The sequence below is a fragment of the Neolamprologus multifasciatus genome, chromosome 4, assembly GCF_963576455.1.
Source record: "Neolamprologus multifasciatus chromosome 4, fNeoMul1.2, whole genome shotgun sequence".
In the NCBI taxonomy this organism is placed as follows: domain Eukaryota; kingdom Metazoa; phylum Chordata; class Actinopteri; order Cichliformes; family Cichlidae; genus Neolamprologus; species Neolamprologus multifasciatus.
The window spans coordinates 5,308,035-5,324,844 of NC_140442.1; the positions used below are offsets into that span (position 1 = coordinate 5,308,035).

The window sequence follows — 16,810 nt, forward strand, 5'->3', positions numbered from 1 at the left end:
ACAGAAGAAGATCCGACAGTTAGTATTTTTCATTTGTTTTGTTTTTTTAAATTTTGGTTTGTTTCTACTATGTTCGGATTTTAAAGCATATTTCTGGCCTGTCATGTGTTACTAGGAGCAGTTTTTCTGTGAAGAGAAGAAGATATATGCTGGTTCCTCAGTCACAATGGGAGCCCTCCTCCTGCTCTTCCTGGCGTTCATTGTGAAGCACGGCTTGTCGAAAGCAGCAGCCAGAGATCTCCTGCACCTCCTAAACTTGGTGGTACCCGGATGTGTTCCAAAGTCGCTTCACTTTTTAAAAAAACATTCGACTGATTACAATGGAAAGACTGAGATTCACTTTTATTGCCCCAGGTGCACAAACTACCTTGGTGTGGATCCCGGTAATGAGTGTAGCGTGTGCCAGCAGAGCTTGAGCAGAAAATATCTGATCTTGAAGGCTTACTACTTCCTTGTAATGCCGCTAGAAATTCAGCTAAGAAACCTCCTTGCACGCGTCCACTCAAAGCTTGGGAAGCATTTCACGAGGGATGATTCCTTTTCTGATGTCCACACTGGAAACGAATACAAGAGTGAAAGACAAGATGGCAGTATTACACTCACCTTCAACTGCGATGGCTCGCCCGTGTTCAGCTCCTCAAAATACTCCATCTGGCCCATCCTGTGTACCATCAATGAACTACCGTATGTGGAACGGTGCAAAAACGTTCTGTTGCACACTTTATGGTTTGGCAAAGGAAAACCACAAGTTCAGAGTTTTTTGACTCCGTTCATTAACGAGCTTCAGAAACTGTCTACTGCAGGGTTCTGTTGGAAAGACGAGATCGGCTCGGAGCATCACACCACGGTAACAGTTAAAATATGCACATGTGATGCGATAGCAAGAGCAATGGTGCAGAACTTTGAGCCATTTAACAAAGAATTTGGTTGTGGTTTTTGCTACCACAAAGGTGAGATGGTTATAAAGGGCAGGGGTTTTACCAGAGTTTACCCGATACAGATGGACGGCTGTGATCTGAGACACATGCCTGAAACGGTGCAACTTGCTGAGTTAGTGATGGGAAATAGTTATGACCAGAGTCAAATGGGGGTTAAAGGTCCAAGTCTCCTTTTTCTTTTGCCGTCATTTGACATTATCAAAGGCTTTGTTCCAGATTACATGCACTGTTTTTGTCTGGGCGTTGTCCGTCAGTTCGTCAATCTGTGGTTCGACCCGCTTTATGCCAGCAAGGACTTCCATTTGACAGATGAGCATTTAAACGACCTGGACAGAGCCTTGTGTGAGATCCAGCCACCAAATGAAATCAGCCGAAGTCCCAGGAGCCTCAGTGAGAGGATGCATTGGAAAGCTTGTGAGTGGAGAGCATTCGCTCTCCTCTATTCTCCTGTAATACTGAGGAATGTTTTACCAGCAGTGTACTACAAGCACTGGATGCTTCTTCCTTGTGCCCTTCACGTCCTCCTCTCCCAGTTTGCCACTCGGGATGAGCTCAACTGTGCAGAGTTGTGTCTGGTTCAGTTTGTAGCACAGATACCGTCTCTCTATGGACTCGAGCATTGTTCGTACGACTGCCATTTGTTGACGCATCTTACAGAAGGTGTCCGCAACTGGGGGCTTTTGTGGGCCAATTCAGTGTTTGTTTTTCAAGACATGAACAGCAGACTGTTGCAGATGTACTCTGGTACGCAGTCAATTTCATTACAGATTTTCAAGAATTTCTTTTCATATGAGAAAATAATAAGACAAGGAAGTGCTACCCTTCAGGACGCCAGCACAGAAATCAAAGACTTCTTCTGTTCCATGACAAGTTGTGATCGTTTTACAAAGTCATTAAATTACATTGGAGAAGAGTTAGTGACTCTGGGAAGTGGCTCTCAGAGAGTTTTGACACCAAGAGAATTTGCAGCGTTGCAGAAGAATGAAACACTTTCGTGGTGCCAGCCACATCGTGACAGTGTAACTGAATATAAGCGTTGTGTTTATAAGAACATGCTGGTCACTAGTTTGGAGTGCAGTGGTACATTAAAAAGAAACAATTCAGTAATAGAAACGAGCAGTTGCTTTTCCGTGGTGGAGTCCTTGGTCGTTGTACCGAAACCCTGCAGCTGTGAAGGAAGGCCCGACTGCTCCTGCAGAGAACTGGTCTTTTTCTGCAAGCAGCTGCAGCGACTAACCAGACAGCCAACTATTCAGGACACACAGATCAACACAAACATCGCCAAATTCCTTGTAAAAGTGAGGAACTCAAATGAACTGTGTGCAATAACATCCCAGGACATTGTTTCCAAATGTTTCATGATTGAACACGTGGGACAGTTATATGTGATGAGAATGCCTGTGTTTGAGACACATTAAAGTCTGTCATTTATGATTCATGTCAGACCTCTCTGAGCTTGGGTTGGGAATGTTGGAAATGCTCCAACCAACCTTCGTCACTTTGACAACCCCTGATCAAATCAGATAACTCAAATAAGAAAACCTGCTGTCCATTTTCCAACAGGTGATACATCCAACACAACCCTACCATGGGCAGTACCGAAACATGCAATAAGCACAACCTCTGTATTGCATTACTTTATGCTCTTATTGCACCAGCCGGACAAAGTGCATTAAAAATACTATTTTATTATTATATTTTTCAGTTGTGGAATTTTCTTGTTGTACATTAAAGTGCACCTGTACATATGTTTGGTATGTAGCAGAAACTACCAGTGGAGGTCCTTCAATTTCATGTTTGTTTTATTCAACATCAAATTGTTAATATCAGCTTTGATTAAAAACTTGAATCTTTGAAAAATTGCCTTAAGTTTCAGAACATCTTTGTTTGTTTCTCTGATTTGGCTTTAATGACAGACACACACATGCTTTATGGATTCCATAAGTCTTTAAAATCACCATCATTATCGTTGTCATTAGATGGATCTGCACTGGTCCATGGGGAGTTGGGGCTATTTCCCCATCGACTAATGTAGAATGTGACTTCTTTCTACAATCACAGGAGTCACCCCCCTGGAACCCAAAACATCATATTTTGTAGAGTTCAGAATATCAGAGTACAACCCATGTAAAAAAAAGTTGTAGACTGATCTCAAGAGAGCCATTCACTGAGAGAGTTTGAGAATCAAGGTGTTGCTGTTTGGGCAAATCTGTAGCTGAATTAAAACAATTCTGCAAAGAAAAGTGGGCCAGAATTCCTCCACAACAAAGTGACGGACTCATTGCCAGTTAGCACAAACACGTCTTAAAAGTTTCAAAATCAGTTATTATCTTTAGGGGGTAGTTACTGTTTCACACAGGGCCAGGCAGGTTTGGATAGCTTTTTTGCCTTAATAAATGAAAAACTACTTTGAACTATTCAGGTTATCTTGGCATAATATTTAAATTTGTCTAATTATCTTTAACATCCAAGACAAATATGCAAAAAACTATGAAATCAGGAAGGGGTCAAATACTTTTTCACAGCACCGTACAAACAAGATTATCCTGACAAAAGGTTTGGCTGTTTATAAGATTCAATTCTTCCACCAACACTAGAATTATCCAATACTTGAAAACATGAAAAATTATAATTTTGCCTCCGTTGTCAACCTATTGTGTTTGTCTTGTGACTAAGACAACAATTTTGGCAACAAAATAAACACAAGTTAGAAGTGTGCATCAAACCAATAAATGTTCTGGGATGTTCTTGGGACTTATGAGCCGAAATTTCTCCAGAAACTGACTGTTGAAATCCTTCCAACCCTGCAGAAATCTTGACAAGATTTCCTATTCACTTTGCAGCTCATTTGTTGGAAAAAGATTGAAATTTCATGATTTCCTTTTTTTTTTTTTTTTTTTTACATATTTTGATTCCTTAGAGTGAACCTCAAATAGAGACTACATTAAATCACTGACCTGCTCTGGTTAATTTATAGCAGTCAAGAAGAAAAGGCTGGAATTTAAAAGAGTGCAAGTTTCTTATCTGTGGTTATCATAACCTTTGCAGTTCACACTGTGTTGTTTTAACAAATTATTAGGTTGTCAGAATCCCAAAGAAAGTTGTTGCTTTTTGTCCTGTTTTTTGTTTGTTTTTGTTTTTTTAATAATGAGGGAAAAGTCCACACTTCCGGTGCAGAGGGAGCGCTTCCTGGTGGCTGAATCCCTCAACAAATATTTTCAAATGCTTTTATTGATGGATATTCCTGTTCATGTGAATCATGCCTCGTAAAAAGGAGCTCTCAGAAGATTTACGAGCCAAAATTGTTGATTTGCACAAAACTGGAAAAGGGTATAAAATAATAGCACGCACTTTGGGTATTCATCTCTCCACAGTCAGGGAGATTGTCCATAGATTGATCCGTCCAGCGCGCGACCTTCCTCTGAACCGGAACTTCTTGTTTCAGCCTTTGTTTGTGTCGCTACCCGATCCGTACCGGAAACCCAATCGGTACCCCGCATGCGCAAATCTTACGTCACTTCCTCTCTTTGCCAACATTGCGACATTCAATATATTTGAATGACACGGTTAGCGGCCAGTTAGCTCTTAGCATTTCTCAACAGCTCTGCCTCCTTTTCGACTACCTGGACATTTAAACTATGGATAATCCGTATACAAACAAATTCATGCTTTTCTCCTCAACAGAGAGCGTTTCCCGATTGAACAACAGTGCCGTAAAATAAGAAGAATGGCGCCTAATTACAGACTTAATAATATTGACTCAGCAATGTGTCACGTGAAGATTCAGCAGCCAGATTAAGTGTTTACTGACAATTGACAGTGATAGCGGACATCATCATCACTATTCCAGTCAATCCTCTCCACAAAGACAAGCATAAACACACTCGACTATCACTAAATCAAATTTAACACACGTTTGTAATGACGCCAATTCAGTTTACAATAGGGTTCATTCGCTCGGTCAGCAGGTGGCAGTATCCTCGTACACTGGGGAGTAAACTGCCATTAAACGAACAGAAGAAGAGGAAAACATCTGCACATGCGCGGTACGGATTGGGTAGACCCGATTTGTACGGTCCGACTTTACACATGCGCAGTAAGGATCGGGGAGTCCCGATCCGTAACTATCTTTTTATTTTTCGTTTTTGTCTACATTGTACTGAAATGCTTCATTATTGCAAACATTTTAAGATATACTTATTATTCTTAACATTTTAACAGATACTCTGACCCATAACTATCGTAAAACGCTACGACCGGAAGTAGACACCTTTCGCGCATGCGGGGTACCGATCGGGTTTCCGGTACGGATCGGGTAGTGACAGTTTGTATTTTGGCATGAGGAAGATGGCGGCGTGATCGGATTTGCCAAACGGAGTGCGGGATTGTGCCTTGTAGCCGTCCTTGACCGTAGTGTAGCAGTGGTCCAGTGTCCTTTCACCTCTGGTGGGGCAGGTGATATGTTGATAAAAGTTCGGCGCTACGCGTTTGAGGTTGGCACTATTAAAGTCCCCCGTTACAATAAGCGCAGCGTCCCGGTGTTGTGTCTGGTGCTGTGTGAGTGCCTCATGCAGCTCGCATAAGGCGGTGACCGTGTCCGCTTGTGGTGGAATATAGACAAGCTGGAATAAAGACACCTGTCCACAGCCTCAACCAGTCAGACTCCAAACTCCGCCATGGCCAAGACCAAAGAGCTTTCGAAGGACACCAGGAAAAGAATTGTAGACCTGCACCAGACTGGGAAGAGTGAATCTACAATAGCCAAGCAGCTTGGTGTGAAAAAATCAACTGTGGGAGCAATCATCAGAAAATGGAAGACATACAAGACCACTGATAATCTCCCTCGATCTGGGGCTCCACGCAAGATCTCATCCCGTGGGGTCAAAATGACCATGAGAACGGTGAGCAAAGATCCCAGAACCACACGGGGGGACCTGGTGAATGACCTGCAGAGAGCTGGGACCAAAGTAACAAAGGTCACCATCAGTAACACACTACAAAGCTGAAAGTCTGCACTTCAATGGCATCGCAGTTGTTTCATTTAAAATTCATTGTGGTAATATACAGAGCCAAAATTAGAAAAAAAGTTATCTCTATCCAAGTATTTATGGACCAAACTGTAGTACAGCTGTTGTCAAAAGGTGGTGAATGAAATTTCTTATTGAGGCCATTAGTTAGTTGGAGTACTTGGAGACAATAGTATCTAATACTGAAGTTACAAAACATCCTATGGTGATTATATATAAACGTTGAATGTGATCATATCATGCTTAGAAATCATAATTTTCTTTATCTCAGGCCACTCATGTGTCTGCTGGGCCTACAGATGACAGAAGAGGAGATTCAGAGCATGTAATGGTAAAGTAGGGGTGTCAAACATTACATGGGATTATTATTGGGATTAAATCATGGATCCAGCATATGTAGTTTATTGATATGTTTAGAAGATTTTATACTTCTAAAATGAAAAAGGTTCCTCATTCTGTTTTCTTGCTACAATCCATGACAGCATATTGCGAGAGATAACACAGTCTACAATGATGGGGACACAGATTCTTACTCATCTGATTCTGATGAAGATGAAGATCCTACGGTATGTGAAGCTGCCTTGAGTGAAAAGTATTTTAAGGATATTAAAATTATGCCATTGAGATGGTCATCATCCATCTTTCAATATTTGCGTCACCTCTTACAGTTTTCCTGTAATCTGAGGTCAAAAATGAGAATATATAGAGTACAGTAGAGTAAATTGTGCAAAGTTTACTATTAATTTTCAGGAAAACCGTACAGTAATTTTGGCTGTGGATCACAGGGTGAAGAGTGGAGATGGCCTAGATTCAGAATCCAGTGAGATATCTGCGTCACCTCTTACAGTTTTCCTGTAATCTGAGGTCAAAGATGTCAATATGTAGAGTACAGTAAAGCAAAATGGGAAGATTTTACTATTAATTTTCAGGAAAACCGTACAGTAATTTTTGCTGTGGATGACAGGGTGCAGAGTGGGGGTCACCCAGAGTCAGAATCCAGTGAGATATCTGCGTCACCTCTTACAGTTTTCCTGTAATCTGAGGTCAAAGATGAGAATATATAGAGTACAGTACAGTAAATTGTGCAAAGTTTACTATCAATTTTCAGGAAAACCGTACAGTAATTTTGGCTGTGGATGACAGGGTGCAGAGTGGGGGTCACCCAGAGTCAGAATCCAGTGAAATATCTGCGTCACCTCTTACAGTTTTCCTGTAATCTGAGCTCAAAGATGAGGACATTAAAAGTACAGTAGAGTAAATTGTGTAAATTTTATTGTTAATTTTCTCTGAAGCATACAGTAATTTGGGCTGTGAATCACAGGGGGAAAAGTGGAGATACAATAAAACTGGGAGTGGATTGTGAAGTAAAATAGTGCCAGGACACAAAAGACTGCGTTTCTAAACCGGGCTTCACCCATACCGTAATATGCGTAAGAGTAGTGCAACCACATTTTCGGTGCGGCTGGCGGTGCGGCTAGCTTGACTGTGACTTCGTAAGTGAGGGCTCACTTGACCGCAGTGAGCGTCGCGGATGGTTTTATCCACCCACGGCTTCTGGTTGGGAAACGTTGTGATAGTCTTTGTCTCCACGGTATCATCCGCTAGTTTCCCGATGAATCCCACAACCGCTTCCGTAAACACGTTGACATCATCGTCGGAGCTGTTTCTGAACATGTCCCAGTCTGCGTCGTCGAGTGCGTCCTGTAACGCGGCCACCGATTGATCCGTCCAGCGCGCGACCTTCCTCTGAACCGGAACTTCTTGTTTCAGCCTTTGTTTGTATTTTGGCATGAGGAAGATGGCGGCGTGATCGGATTTGCCAAACGGAGGGCGGAATTGTGCCTTGTAGCCGTCCTTGACCGTAGTGTAGCAGTGGTCCAGTGTCCTTTCACCTCTGGTGGGGCAGGTGATATGTTGATAAAAGTTCGGCGCTACGCGTTTGAGGTTGGCACTATTAAAGTCCCCCGTTACAATAAGCGCAGCGTCCCGGTGTTGTGTCTGGTGCTGTGTGAGTGCCTCATGCAGCTCGCATAAGGCGGTGACCGTGTCCGCTTGTGGTGGAATATAGACAAGCTGGAATAAAGACACCTGTCCACAGCCTCAACCAGTCAGACTCCAAACTCCGCCATGGCCAAGACCAAAGAGCTTTCGAAGGACACCAGGAAAAGAATTGTAGACCTGCACCAGACTGGGAAGAGTGAATCTACAATAGGCAAGCAGCTTGGTGTGAAAAAATCAACTGTGGGAGCAATCATCAGAAAATGGAAGACATACAAGACCACTGATAATCTCCCTCGATCTGGGGCTCCACGCAAGATCTCATCCCGTGGGGTCAAAATGACCATGAGAACGGTGAGCAAAGATCCCAGAACCACACGGGGGGACCTGGTGAATGACCTGCAGAGAGCTGGGACCAAAGTAACAAAGGTCACCATCAGTAACACACTACAAAGCTGAAAGTCTGCACTTCAATGGCATCGCAGTTGTTTCATTTAAAATTCATTGTGGTAATATACAGAGCCAAAATTAGAAAAAAAGTTATCTCTATCCAAGTATTTATGGACCAAACTGTAGTACAGCTGTTGTCAAAAGGTGGTGAATGAAATTTCTTATTGAGGCCATTAGTTAGTTGGAGTACTTGGAGACAATAGTATCTAATACTGAAGTTACAAAACATCCTATGGTGATTATATATAAACGTTGAATGTGATCATATCATGCTTAGAAATCATAATTTTCTTTATCTCAGGCCACTCATGTGTCTGCTGGGCCTACAGATGACAGAAGAGGAGATTCAGAGCATGTAATGGTAAAGTAGGGGTGTCAAACATTACATGGGATTATTATTGGGATTAAATCATGGATCCGGCATATGTAGTTTATTGATATGTTTAGAAGATTTTATACTTCTAAAATGAAAAAGGTTCCTCATTCTGTTTTCTTGCTACAATCCATGACAGCATATTGCGAGAGATAACACAGTCTACAATGATGGGGACACAGATTCTTGCTCATCTGATTCTGACGAAGATGAAGATCCTACGGTATGTGAAGCTGCCTTGAGTGAAAAGTATTTTAAGGATATTAAAATTATGCCATTAAGATGGTCATCATCCATCTTTTTTTGACTCGTAGGCCAGTCATCTGTCAGCTGGGAAAGCAGAAACCAAAGCGGTAGATCCAGACCATGAAATGGTAACGTATATGCATACAGGAAGTTTTAACATGGGAGTCTGAGCCTCCAGTCTTTTTTCATAGACTGGAGGCTGCCACTTAAATAACATCCATAGATCGTCACGTTTAAATGTCCTGTTGCCTAGTAGAAAGAGGCAGGATTACAGCTCGCAAAATGTGTTGCTCACAAAAGCTAATTTATTTAAATTCATTGTGGTAATATACAGAGCCAAAATTAGAAAAAAAGTTATCTCTATCCAAGTATTTATGGACCAAACTGTAGTACAGCTGTTGTCAAAAGGTGGTGAATGAAATTTCTTATTGAGGCCATTAGTTAGTTGGAGTACTTGGAGACAATAGTATCTAATACTGAACTTACAAAACATCCTATGGTGATTATATATAAACGTTGAATGTGATCATATCATGCTTAGAAATCATAATTTTCTTTATCTCAGGCCACTCATGTGTCTGCTGGGCCTACGGATGACAGAAGAGGAGATTCAGAGCATGTAATGGTAAAGTAGGGGTGTCAAACATTACATGGGATTATTATTGGGATTAAATCATGGATCCGGCATATGTAGTTTATTGATATGTTTAGAAGTTTTTATACTTCTAAAATGAAAAAGGTTCCTCATTCTGTTTTCTTGCTACAATCCATGACAGCATATTGCGAGAGATAACACAGTCTACAATGATGGGGACACAGATTCTTACTCATCTGATTCTGACGAAGATGAAGATCCTACGGTATGTGAAGCTGCCTTGAGTGAAAAGTATTTTAAGGATATTAAAATTATGCCATTGAGATGGTCATCATCCATCTTTTTTTGACTCGTAGGCCAGTCATCTGTCAGCTGGGAAAGCAGAAACCAAAGAGGTAGATCCAGACCATGAAATGGTAACGTATATGCATACAGGAAGTTTTAACATGGGAGTCTGAGCCTCCAGTCTTTTTTCATAGACTGGAGGCTGCCACTTAAATAACATCCATAGATCGTCACGTTTAAATGTCCTGTTGCCTAGTAGAAAGAGGCAGGATTACAGCTTGCAAAATGTGTTGCTCACAAAAGCTAATTTATTTAAATTCATTTTAATTTTTTTACATGGTGCCAAATCACAGCCACAGTCACCTACAGGTGCTTTATATTATAGTAAGATAGTCTCTACAATAAAATTCCCCACTTATAATTGTGCAGGGGCTATAAGAAGGTTCCAGGCACCTCTAGATTTCTGCCAGCCTTCACCTCGTCTACTCTGTTTAAGAAACATCATCTGCCTCAATACACATTTTGTATCTCGTTCTCTTATATGTTATAGCACCAAGAACCGACGAGCTGTGCTTCATCTGATGATGAAACTACAGAAGAAGATCCGACAGTTAGTATTTTTCATTTGTTTTTGTTTTTTTAAATTTTGGTTTGTTTCTACTATGTTCGGATTTTAAAGCATATTTCTGGCCTGTCATGTGTTACTAGGAGCAGTTTTTCTGTGAAGAGAAGAAGATATATGCTGGTTCCTCGGTCACAATGGGAGCCCTCCTCCTGCTCCTCCTGGCGTTTATTGTGAAGCACGGCTTGTCGAAAGCAGCAGCCAGAGATCTCCTGCAACTCCTAAACTTGGTGGTACCCGGATGTGTTCCAAAGTCGCTTCGCTTTTTAAAAAAACATTCGACTGATTACAATGGAAAGACTGAGATTCACTTTTATTGCCCCAGGTGCACAATCTACCTTGGTGTGGATCCCGGTAATGAGTGTAGTGTGTGCCAGCGGAGCTTGAGCAGAAAATATCTGATCTTGAAGGCTTACTACTTCCTTGTAATGCCGCTAGAAATTCAGCTAAGAAACCTCCTTGCACGCGTCCACTCAAAGCTTGGGAAGCATTTCACGAGGGATGATTCCTTTTCTGATGTCCACACTGGAAACGAATACAAGAGTGAAAGACAAGATGGCAGTATTACACTCACCTTCAACTGCGATGGCTCGCCCGTGTTCAGCTCCTCAAAATACTCCATCTGGCCCATCCTGTGTACCATCAATGAACTACCGTATGTGGAACGGTGCAAAAACGTTCTTTTGCACACTTTATGGTTTGGCAAAGGAAAACCACAAGTTCAGAGTTTTTGGACTCCGTTCATTAACGAGCTTCAGAAACTGTCTGCTGCAGGGTTCTGTTGGAAAGACGAGATCGGCTCGGAGCATCACACCACGGTAACAGTTAAAATATGCACATGTGATGCGATAGCAAGAGCAATGGTGCAGAACTTTGAGCCATTTAACAAAGAATTTGGTTGTGGTTTTTGCTACCACAAAGGTGAGATGGTTATAAAGGGCAGGGGTTTTACCAGAGTTTACCCGATACAGATGGACGGCTGTGATCTGAGATACATGCCTGAAACAGTGCAACTTGCTGAGTTAGTGATGGGAAATAGTTATGACCAGAGTCAAATGGGGGTTAAAGGTCCAAGTCTCCTGTTTCTTTTGCCGTCATTTGACATTATCAAAGGCTTTGTTCCAGATTACATGCACTGTTTTTGTCTGGGCGTTGTCCGTCAGTTCGTCAATCTGTGGTTCGACCCGCTTTATGCCAGCAAGGACTTCCATTTGACAGATGAGCATTTAAACGACCTGGACAGAGCCTTGTGTGAGATCCAGCCACCAAATGAAATCAGCCGAAGTCCCAGGAGCCTCAGTGAGAGGATGCATTGGAAAGCTTGTGAGTGGAGAGCATTCGCTCTCCTCTATTCTCCTGTAATACTGAGGAATGTTTTACCAGCAGTGTACTACAAGCACTGGATGCTTCTTCCTTGTGCCCTTCACGTCCTCCTCTCCCAGTTTGCCACTCGGGATGAGCTCAACTGTGCAGAGTTGTGTCTGGTTCAGTTTGTAGCACAGATACCGTCTCTCTATGGACTCGAGCATTGTTCGTACGACTGCCATTTGTTGACGCATCTTACAGAAGGTGTCCGCAACTGGGGGCTTTTGTGGGCCAATTCAGTGTTTGTTTTTCAAGACATGAACAGCAGACTGTTGCAGATGTACTCTGGTACGCAGTCAATTTCATTACAGATTTTCAAGAATTTCTTTTCATATGAGAAAATAATAAGACAAGGAAGTGCTACCCTTCAGGACGCCAGCACAGAAATCAAAGACTTCTTCTGTTCCATGACAAGTTGTGATCGTTTTACAAAGTCATTAAATTACATTGGAGAAGAGTTAGTGACTCTGGGAAGTGGCTCTCAGAGAGTTTTGACACCAAGAGAATTTGCAGCGTTGCAGAAGAATGAAACACTTTCGTGGTGCCAGCCACATCGTGACAGTGTAACCGAATATAAGCGTTGTGTTTATAAGAACATGCTGGTCACTAGTTTGGAGTGCAGTGGTACATTAAAAAGAAACAATTCAGTAATAGAGACAAGCAGTTGCTTTTCCGTGGTGGAGTCCTTGGTCGTTGTACCGAAACCCTGCAGCTGTGAAGGAAGGCCCGACTGCTCCTGCAGAGAACTGGTCTTTTTCTGCAAGCAGCTGCAGCGACTAACCAGACAGCCAACTATTCAGGACACACAGATCAACACAAACATCGCCAAATTCCTTGTAAAAGTGAGGAACTCAAATGAACTGTGTGCAATAACATCCCAGGACATTGTTTCCAAATGTTTCATGATTGAACACGTGGGACAGTTATATGTGATGAGAATGCCTGTGTTTGAGACACATTAAAGTCTGTCATTTATAATTCATGTGAGACCTCTCTGAGCTTGGGTTGGGAATGTTGGAAATGCTCCAACCAACCTTCGTCACTTTGACAACCCCTGATCAAATCAGATAACTCAAATAAGAAAACCTGCTGTCCATTTTCCAACAGGTGATACATCCAACACAACCCTACCATGGGCAGTACCGAAACATGCAATAAGCACAACCTCTGTATTGCATTACTTTATGCTCTTATTGCACCAGCCGGACAAAGTGCATTAAAAATACTATTTTATTATTATATTTTTCAGTTGTGGAATTTTCTTGTTGTACATTAAAGTGCACCTGTACATATGTTTGGTATGTAGCAAAAACTACCAGTGGAGGTCCTTCAATTTCATGTTTGTTTTATTCAACATCAAATTGTTAATATCAGCTTTGATTAAAAACTTGAATCTTTGAAAAATTGCCTTAAGTTTCAGAACATCTTTGTTTGTTTCTCTGATTTGGCTTTAATGACAGACACACACATGCTTTATGGATTCCATAAGTCTTTAAAATCACCATCATTATCGTTGTCATTAGATGGATCTGCACTGGTCCATGGGGAGTTGGGGCTATTTCCCCATCGACTAATGTAGAATGTGACTTCTTTCTACAATCACAGGAGTCACCCCCCTGGAACCCAAAACATCATATTTTGTAGAGTTCAGAATATCAGAGTACAACCCATGTAAAAAAAAGTTGTAGACTGATCTCAAGAGAGCCATTCACTGAGAGAGTTTGAGAATCAAGGTGTTGCTGTTTGGGCAAATCTGTAGCTGAATTAAAACAATTCTGCAAAGAAAAGTGGGCCAGAATTCCTCCACAACAAAGTGACGGACTCATTGCCAGTTAGCACAAACACGTCTTAAAAGTTTCAAAATCAGTTATTATCTTTAGGGGGTAGTTACTGTTTCACACAGGGCCAGGCAGGTTTGGATAGCTTTTTTGCCTTAATAAATGAAAAACTACTTTGAACTATTCAGGTTATCTTGGCATAATATTTAAATTTGTCTAATTATCTTTAACATCCAAGACAAATATGCAAAAAACTATGAAATCAGGAAGGGGTCAAATACTTTTTCACAGCACCGTACAAACAAGATTATCCTGACAAAAGGTTTGGCTGTTTATAAGATTCAATTCTTCCACCAACACTAGAATTATCCAATACTTGAAAACATGAAAAATTATAATTTTGCCTCCGTTGTCAACCTATTGTGTTTGTCTTGTGACTAAGACAACAATTTTGGCAACAAAATAAACACAAGTTAGAAGTGTGCATCAAACCAATAAATGTTCTGGGATGTTCTTGGGACTTATGAGCCGAAATTTCTCCAGAAACTGACTGTTGAAATCCTTCCAACCCTGCAGAAATCTTGACAAGATTTCCTATTCACTTTGCAGCTCATTTGTTGGAAAAAGATTGAAATTTCATGATTTCCTTTTTTTTTTTTTTTTTTTACATATTTTGATTCCTTAGAGTGAACCTCAAATAGAGACTACATTAAATCACTGACCTGCTCTGGTTAATTTATAGCAGTCAAGAAGAAAAGGCTGGAATTTAAAAGAGTGCAAGTTTCTTATCTGTGGTTATCATAACCTTTGCAGTTCACACTGTGTTGTTTTAACAAATTATTAGGTTGTCAGAATCCCAAAGAAAGTTGTTGCTTTTTGTCCTGTTTTTTGTTTGTTTTTGTTTTTTTAATAATGAGGGAAAAGTCCACACTTCCGGTGCAGAGGGAGCGCTTCCTGGTGGCTGAATCCCTCAACAAATATTTTCAAATGCTTTTATTGATGGATATTCCTGTTCATGTGAATCATGCCTCGTAAAAAGGAGCTCTCAGAAGATTTACGAGCCAAAATTGTTGATTTGCACAAAACTGGAAAAGGGTATAAAATAATAGCACGCACTTTGGGTATTCATCTCTCCACAGTCAGGGAGATTGTCCATAGATTGATCCGTCCAGCGCGCGACCTTCCTCTGAACCGGAACTTCTTGTTTCAGCCTTTGTTTGTGTCGCTACCCGATCCGTACCGGAAACCCAATCGGTACCCCGCATGCGCAAATCTTACGTCACTTCCTCTCTTTGCCAACATTGCGACATTCAATATATTTGAATGACACGGTTAGCGGCCAGTTAGCTCTTAGCATTTCTCAACAGCTCTGCCTCCTTTTCGACTACCTGGACATTTAAACTATGGATAATCCGTATACAAACAAATTCATGCTTTTCTCCTCAACAGAGAGCGTTTCCCGATTGAACAACAGTGCCGTAAAATAAGAAGAATGGCGCCTAATTACAGACTTAATAATATTGACTCAGCAATGTGTCACGTGAAGATTCAGCAGCCAGATTAAGTGTTTACTGACAATTGACAGTGATAGCGGACATCATCATCACTATTCCAGTCAATCCTCTCCACAAAGACAAGCATAAACACACTCGACTATCACTAAATCAAATTTAACACACGTTTGTAATGACGCCAATTCAGTTTACAATAGGGTTCATTCGCTCGGTCAGCAGGTGGCAGTATCCTCGTACACTGGGGAGTAAACTGCCATTAAACGAACAGAAGAAGAGGAAAACATCTGCACATGCGCGGTACGGATTGGGTAGACCCGATTTGTACGGTCCGACTTTACACATGCGCAGTAAGGATCGGGGAGTCCCGATCCGTAACTATCTTTTTATTTTTCGTTTTTGTCTACATTGTACTGAAATGCTTCATTATTGCAAACATTTTAAGATATACTTATTATTCTTAACATTTTAACAGATACTCTGACCCATAACTATCGTAAAACGCTACGACCGGAAGTAGACACCTTTCGCGCATGCGGGGTACCGATCGGGTTTCCGGTACGGATCGGGTAGTGACAGTTTGTATTTTGGCATGAGGAAGATGGCGGCGTGATCGGATTTGCCAAACGGAGTGCGGGATTGTGCCTTGTAGCCGTCCTTGACCGTAGTGTAGCAGTGGTCCAGTGTCCTTTCACCTCTGGTGGGGCAGGTGATATGTTGATAAAAGTTCGGCGCTACGCGTTTGAGGTTGGCACTATTAAAGTCCCCCGTTACAATAAGCGCAGCGTCCCGGTGTTGTGTCTGGTGCTGTGTGAGTGCCTCATGCAGCTCGCATAAGGCGGTGACCGTGTCCGCTTGTGGTGGAATATAGACAAGCTGGAATAAAGACACCTGTCCACAGCCTCAACCAGTCAGACTCCAAACTCCGCCATGGCCAAGACCAAAGAGCTTTCGAAGGACACCAGGAAAAGAATTGTAGACCTGCACCAGACTGGGAAGAGTGAATCTACAATAGCCAAGCAGCTTGGTGTGAAAAAATCAACTGTGGGAGCAATCATCAGAAAATGGAAGACATACAAGACCACTGATAATCTCCCTCGATCTGGGGCTCCACGCAAGATCTCATCCCGTGGGGTCAAAATGACCATGAGAACGGTGAGCAAAGATCCCAGAACCACACGGGGGGACCTGGTGAATGACCTGCAGAGAGCTGGGACCAAAGTAACAAAGGTCACCATCAGTAACACACTACAAAGCTGAAAGTCTGCACTTCAATGGCATCGCAGTTGTTTCATTTAAAATTCATTGTGGTAATATACAGAGCCAAAATTAGAAAAAAAGTTATCTCTATCCAAGTATTTATGGACCAAACTGTAGTACAGCTGTTGTCAAAAGGTGGTGAATGAAATTTCTTATTGAGGCCATTAGTTAGTTGGAGTACTTGGAGACAATAGTATCTAATACTGAAGTTACAAAACATCCTATGGTGATTATATATAAACGTTGAATGTGATCATATCATGCTTAGAAATCATAATTTTCTTTATCTCAGGCCACTCATGTGTCTGCTGGGCCTACAGATGACAGAAGAGGAGATTCAGAGCATGTAATGGTAAAGTAGG

General features: G+C 41.7%; 1 protein-coding gene across 13 annotated transcripts in view; it reads left to right on the top strand.

Annotated features, from left to right (window-relative positions):
* LOC146519577 (uncharacterized) overlaps window positions 1–16,810 on the top strand; it is a 35,919-nt gene that overhangs the window by 12,114 nt on the left and 6,995 nt on the right. For 5 of the 13 annotated variants that reach the window (XM_085155748.1, XM_085155749.1, XM_085155752.1 and 2 more), the window contains 9 exons: window positions 6,237–6,296; window positions 6,448–6,531; window positions 8,715–8,774; window positions 8,926–9,009; window positions 9,101–9,160; window positions 9,598–9,657; window positions 9,809–9,892; window positions 9,984–10,043; window positions 16,741–16,800. In XM_085155748.1, coding sequence (XP_085011874.1) covers window positions 6,237–6,296; window positions 6,448–6,531; window positions 8,715–8,774; window positions 8,926–9,009; window positions 9,101–9,160; window positions 9,598–9,657; window positions 9,809–9,892; window positions 9,984–10,043; window positions 16,741–16,800 — 612 coding nt within the window. Of the gene's footprint in view, window positions 1–4,557; window positions 5,915–6,236; window positions 6,297–6,447; window positions 6,532–6,552; window positions 8,393–8,714; window positions 8,775–8,925; window positions 9,010–9,100; window positions 9,161–9,597; window positions 9,658–9,808; window positions 9,893–9,983; window positions 10,044–10,462; window positions 10,523–10,620; window positions 13,308–16,740; window positions 16,801–16,810 lie in introns of those variants that run through there. The other 8 variants (XM_085155760.1, XM_085155761.1, XM_085155754.1 and 5 more) reach the window with 8 other exon arrangements.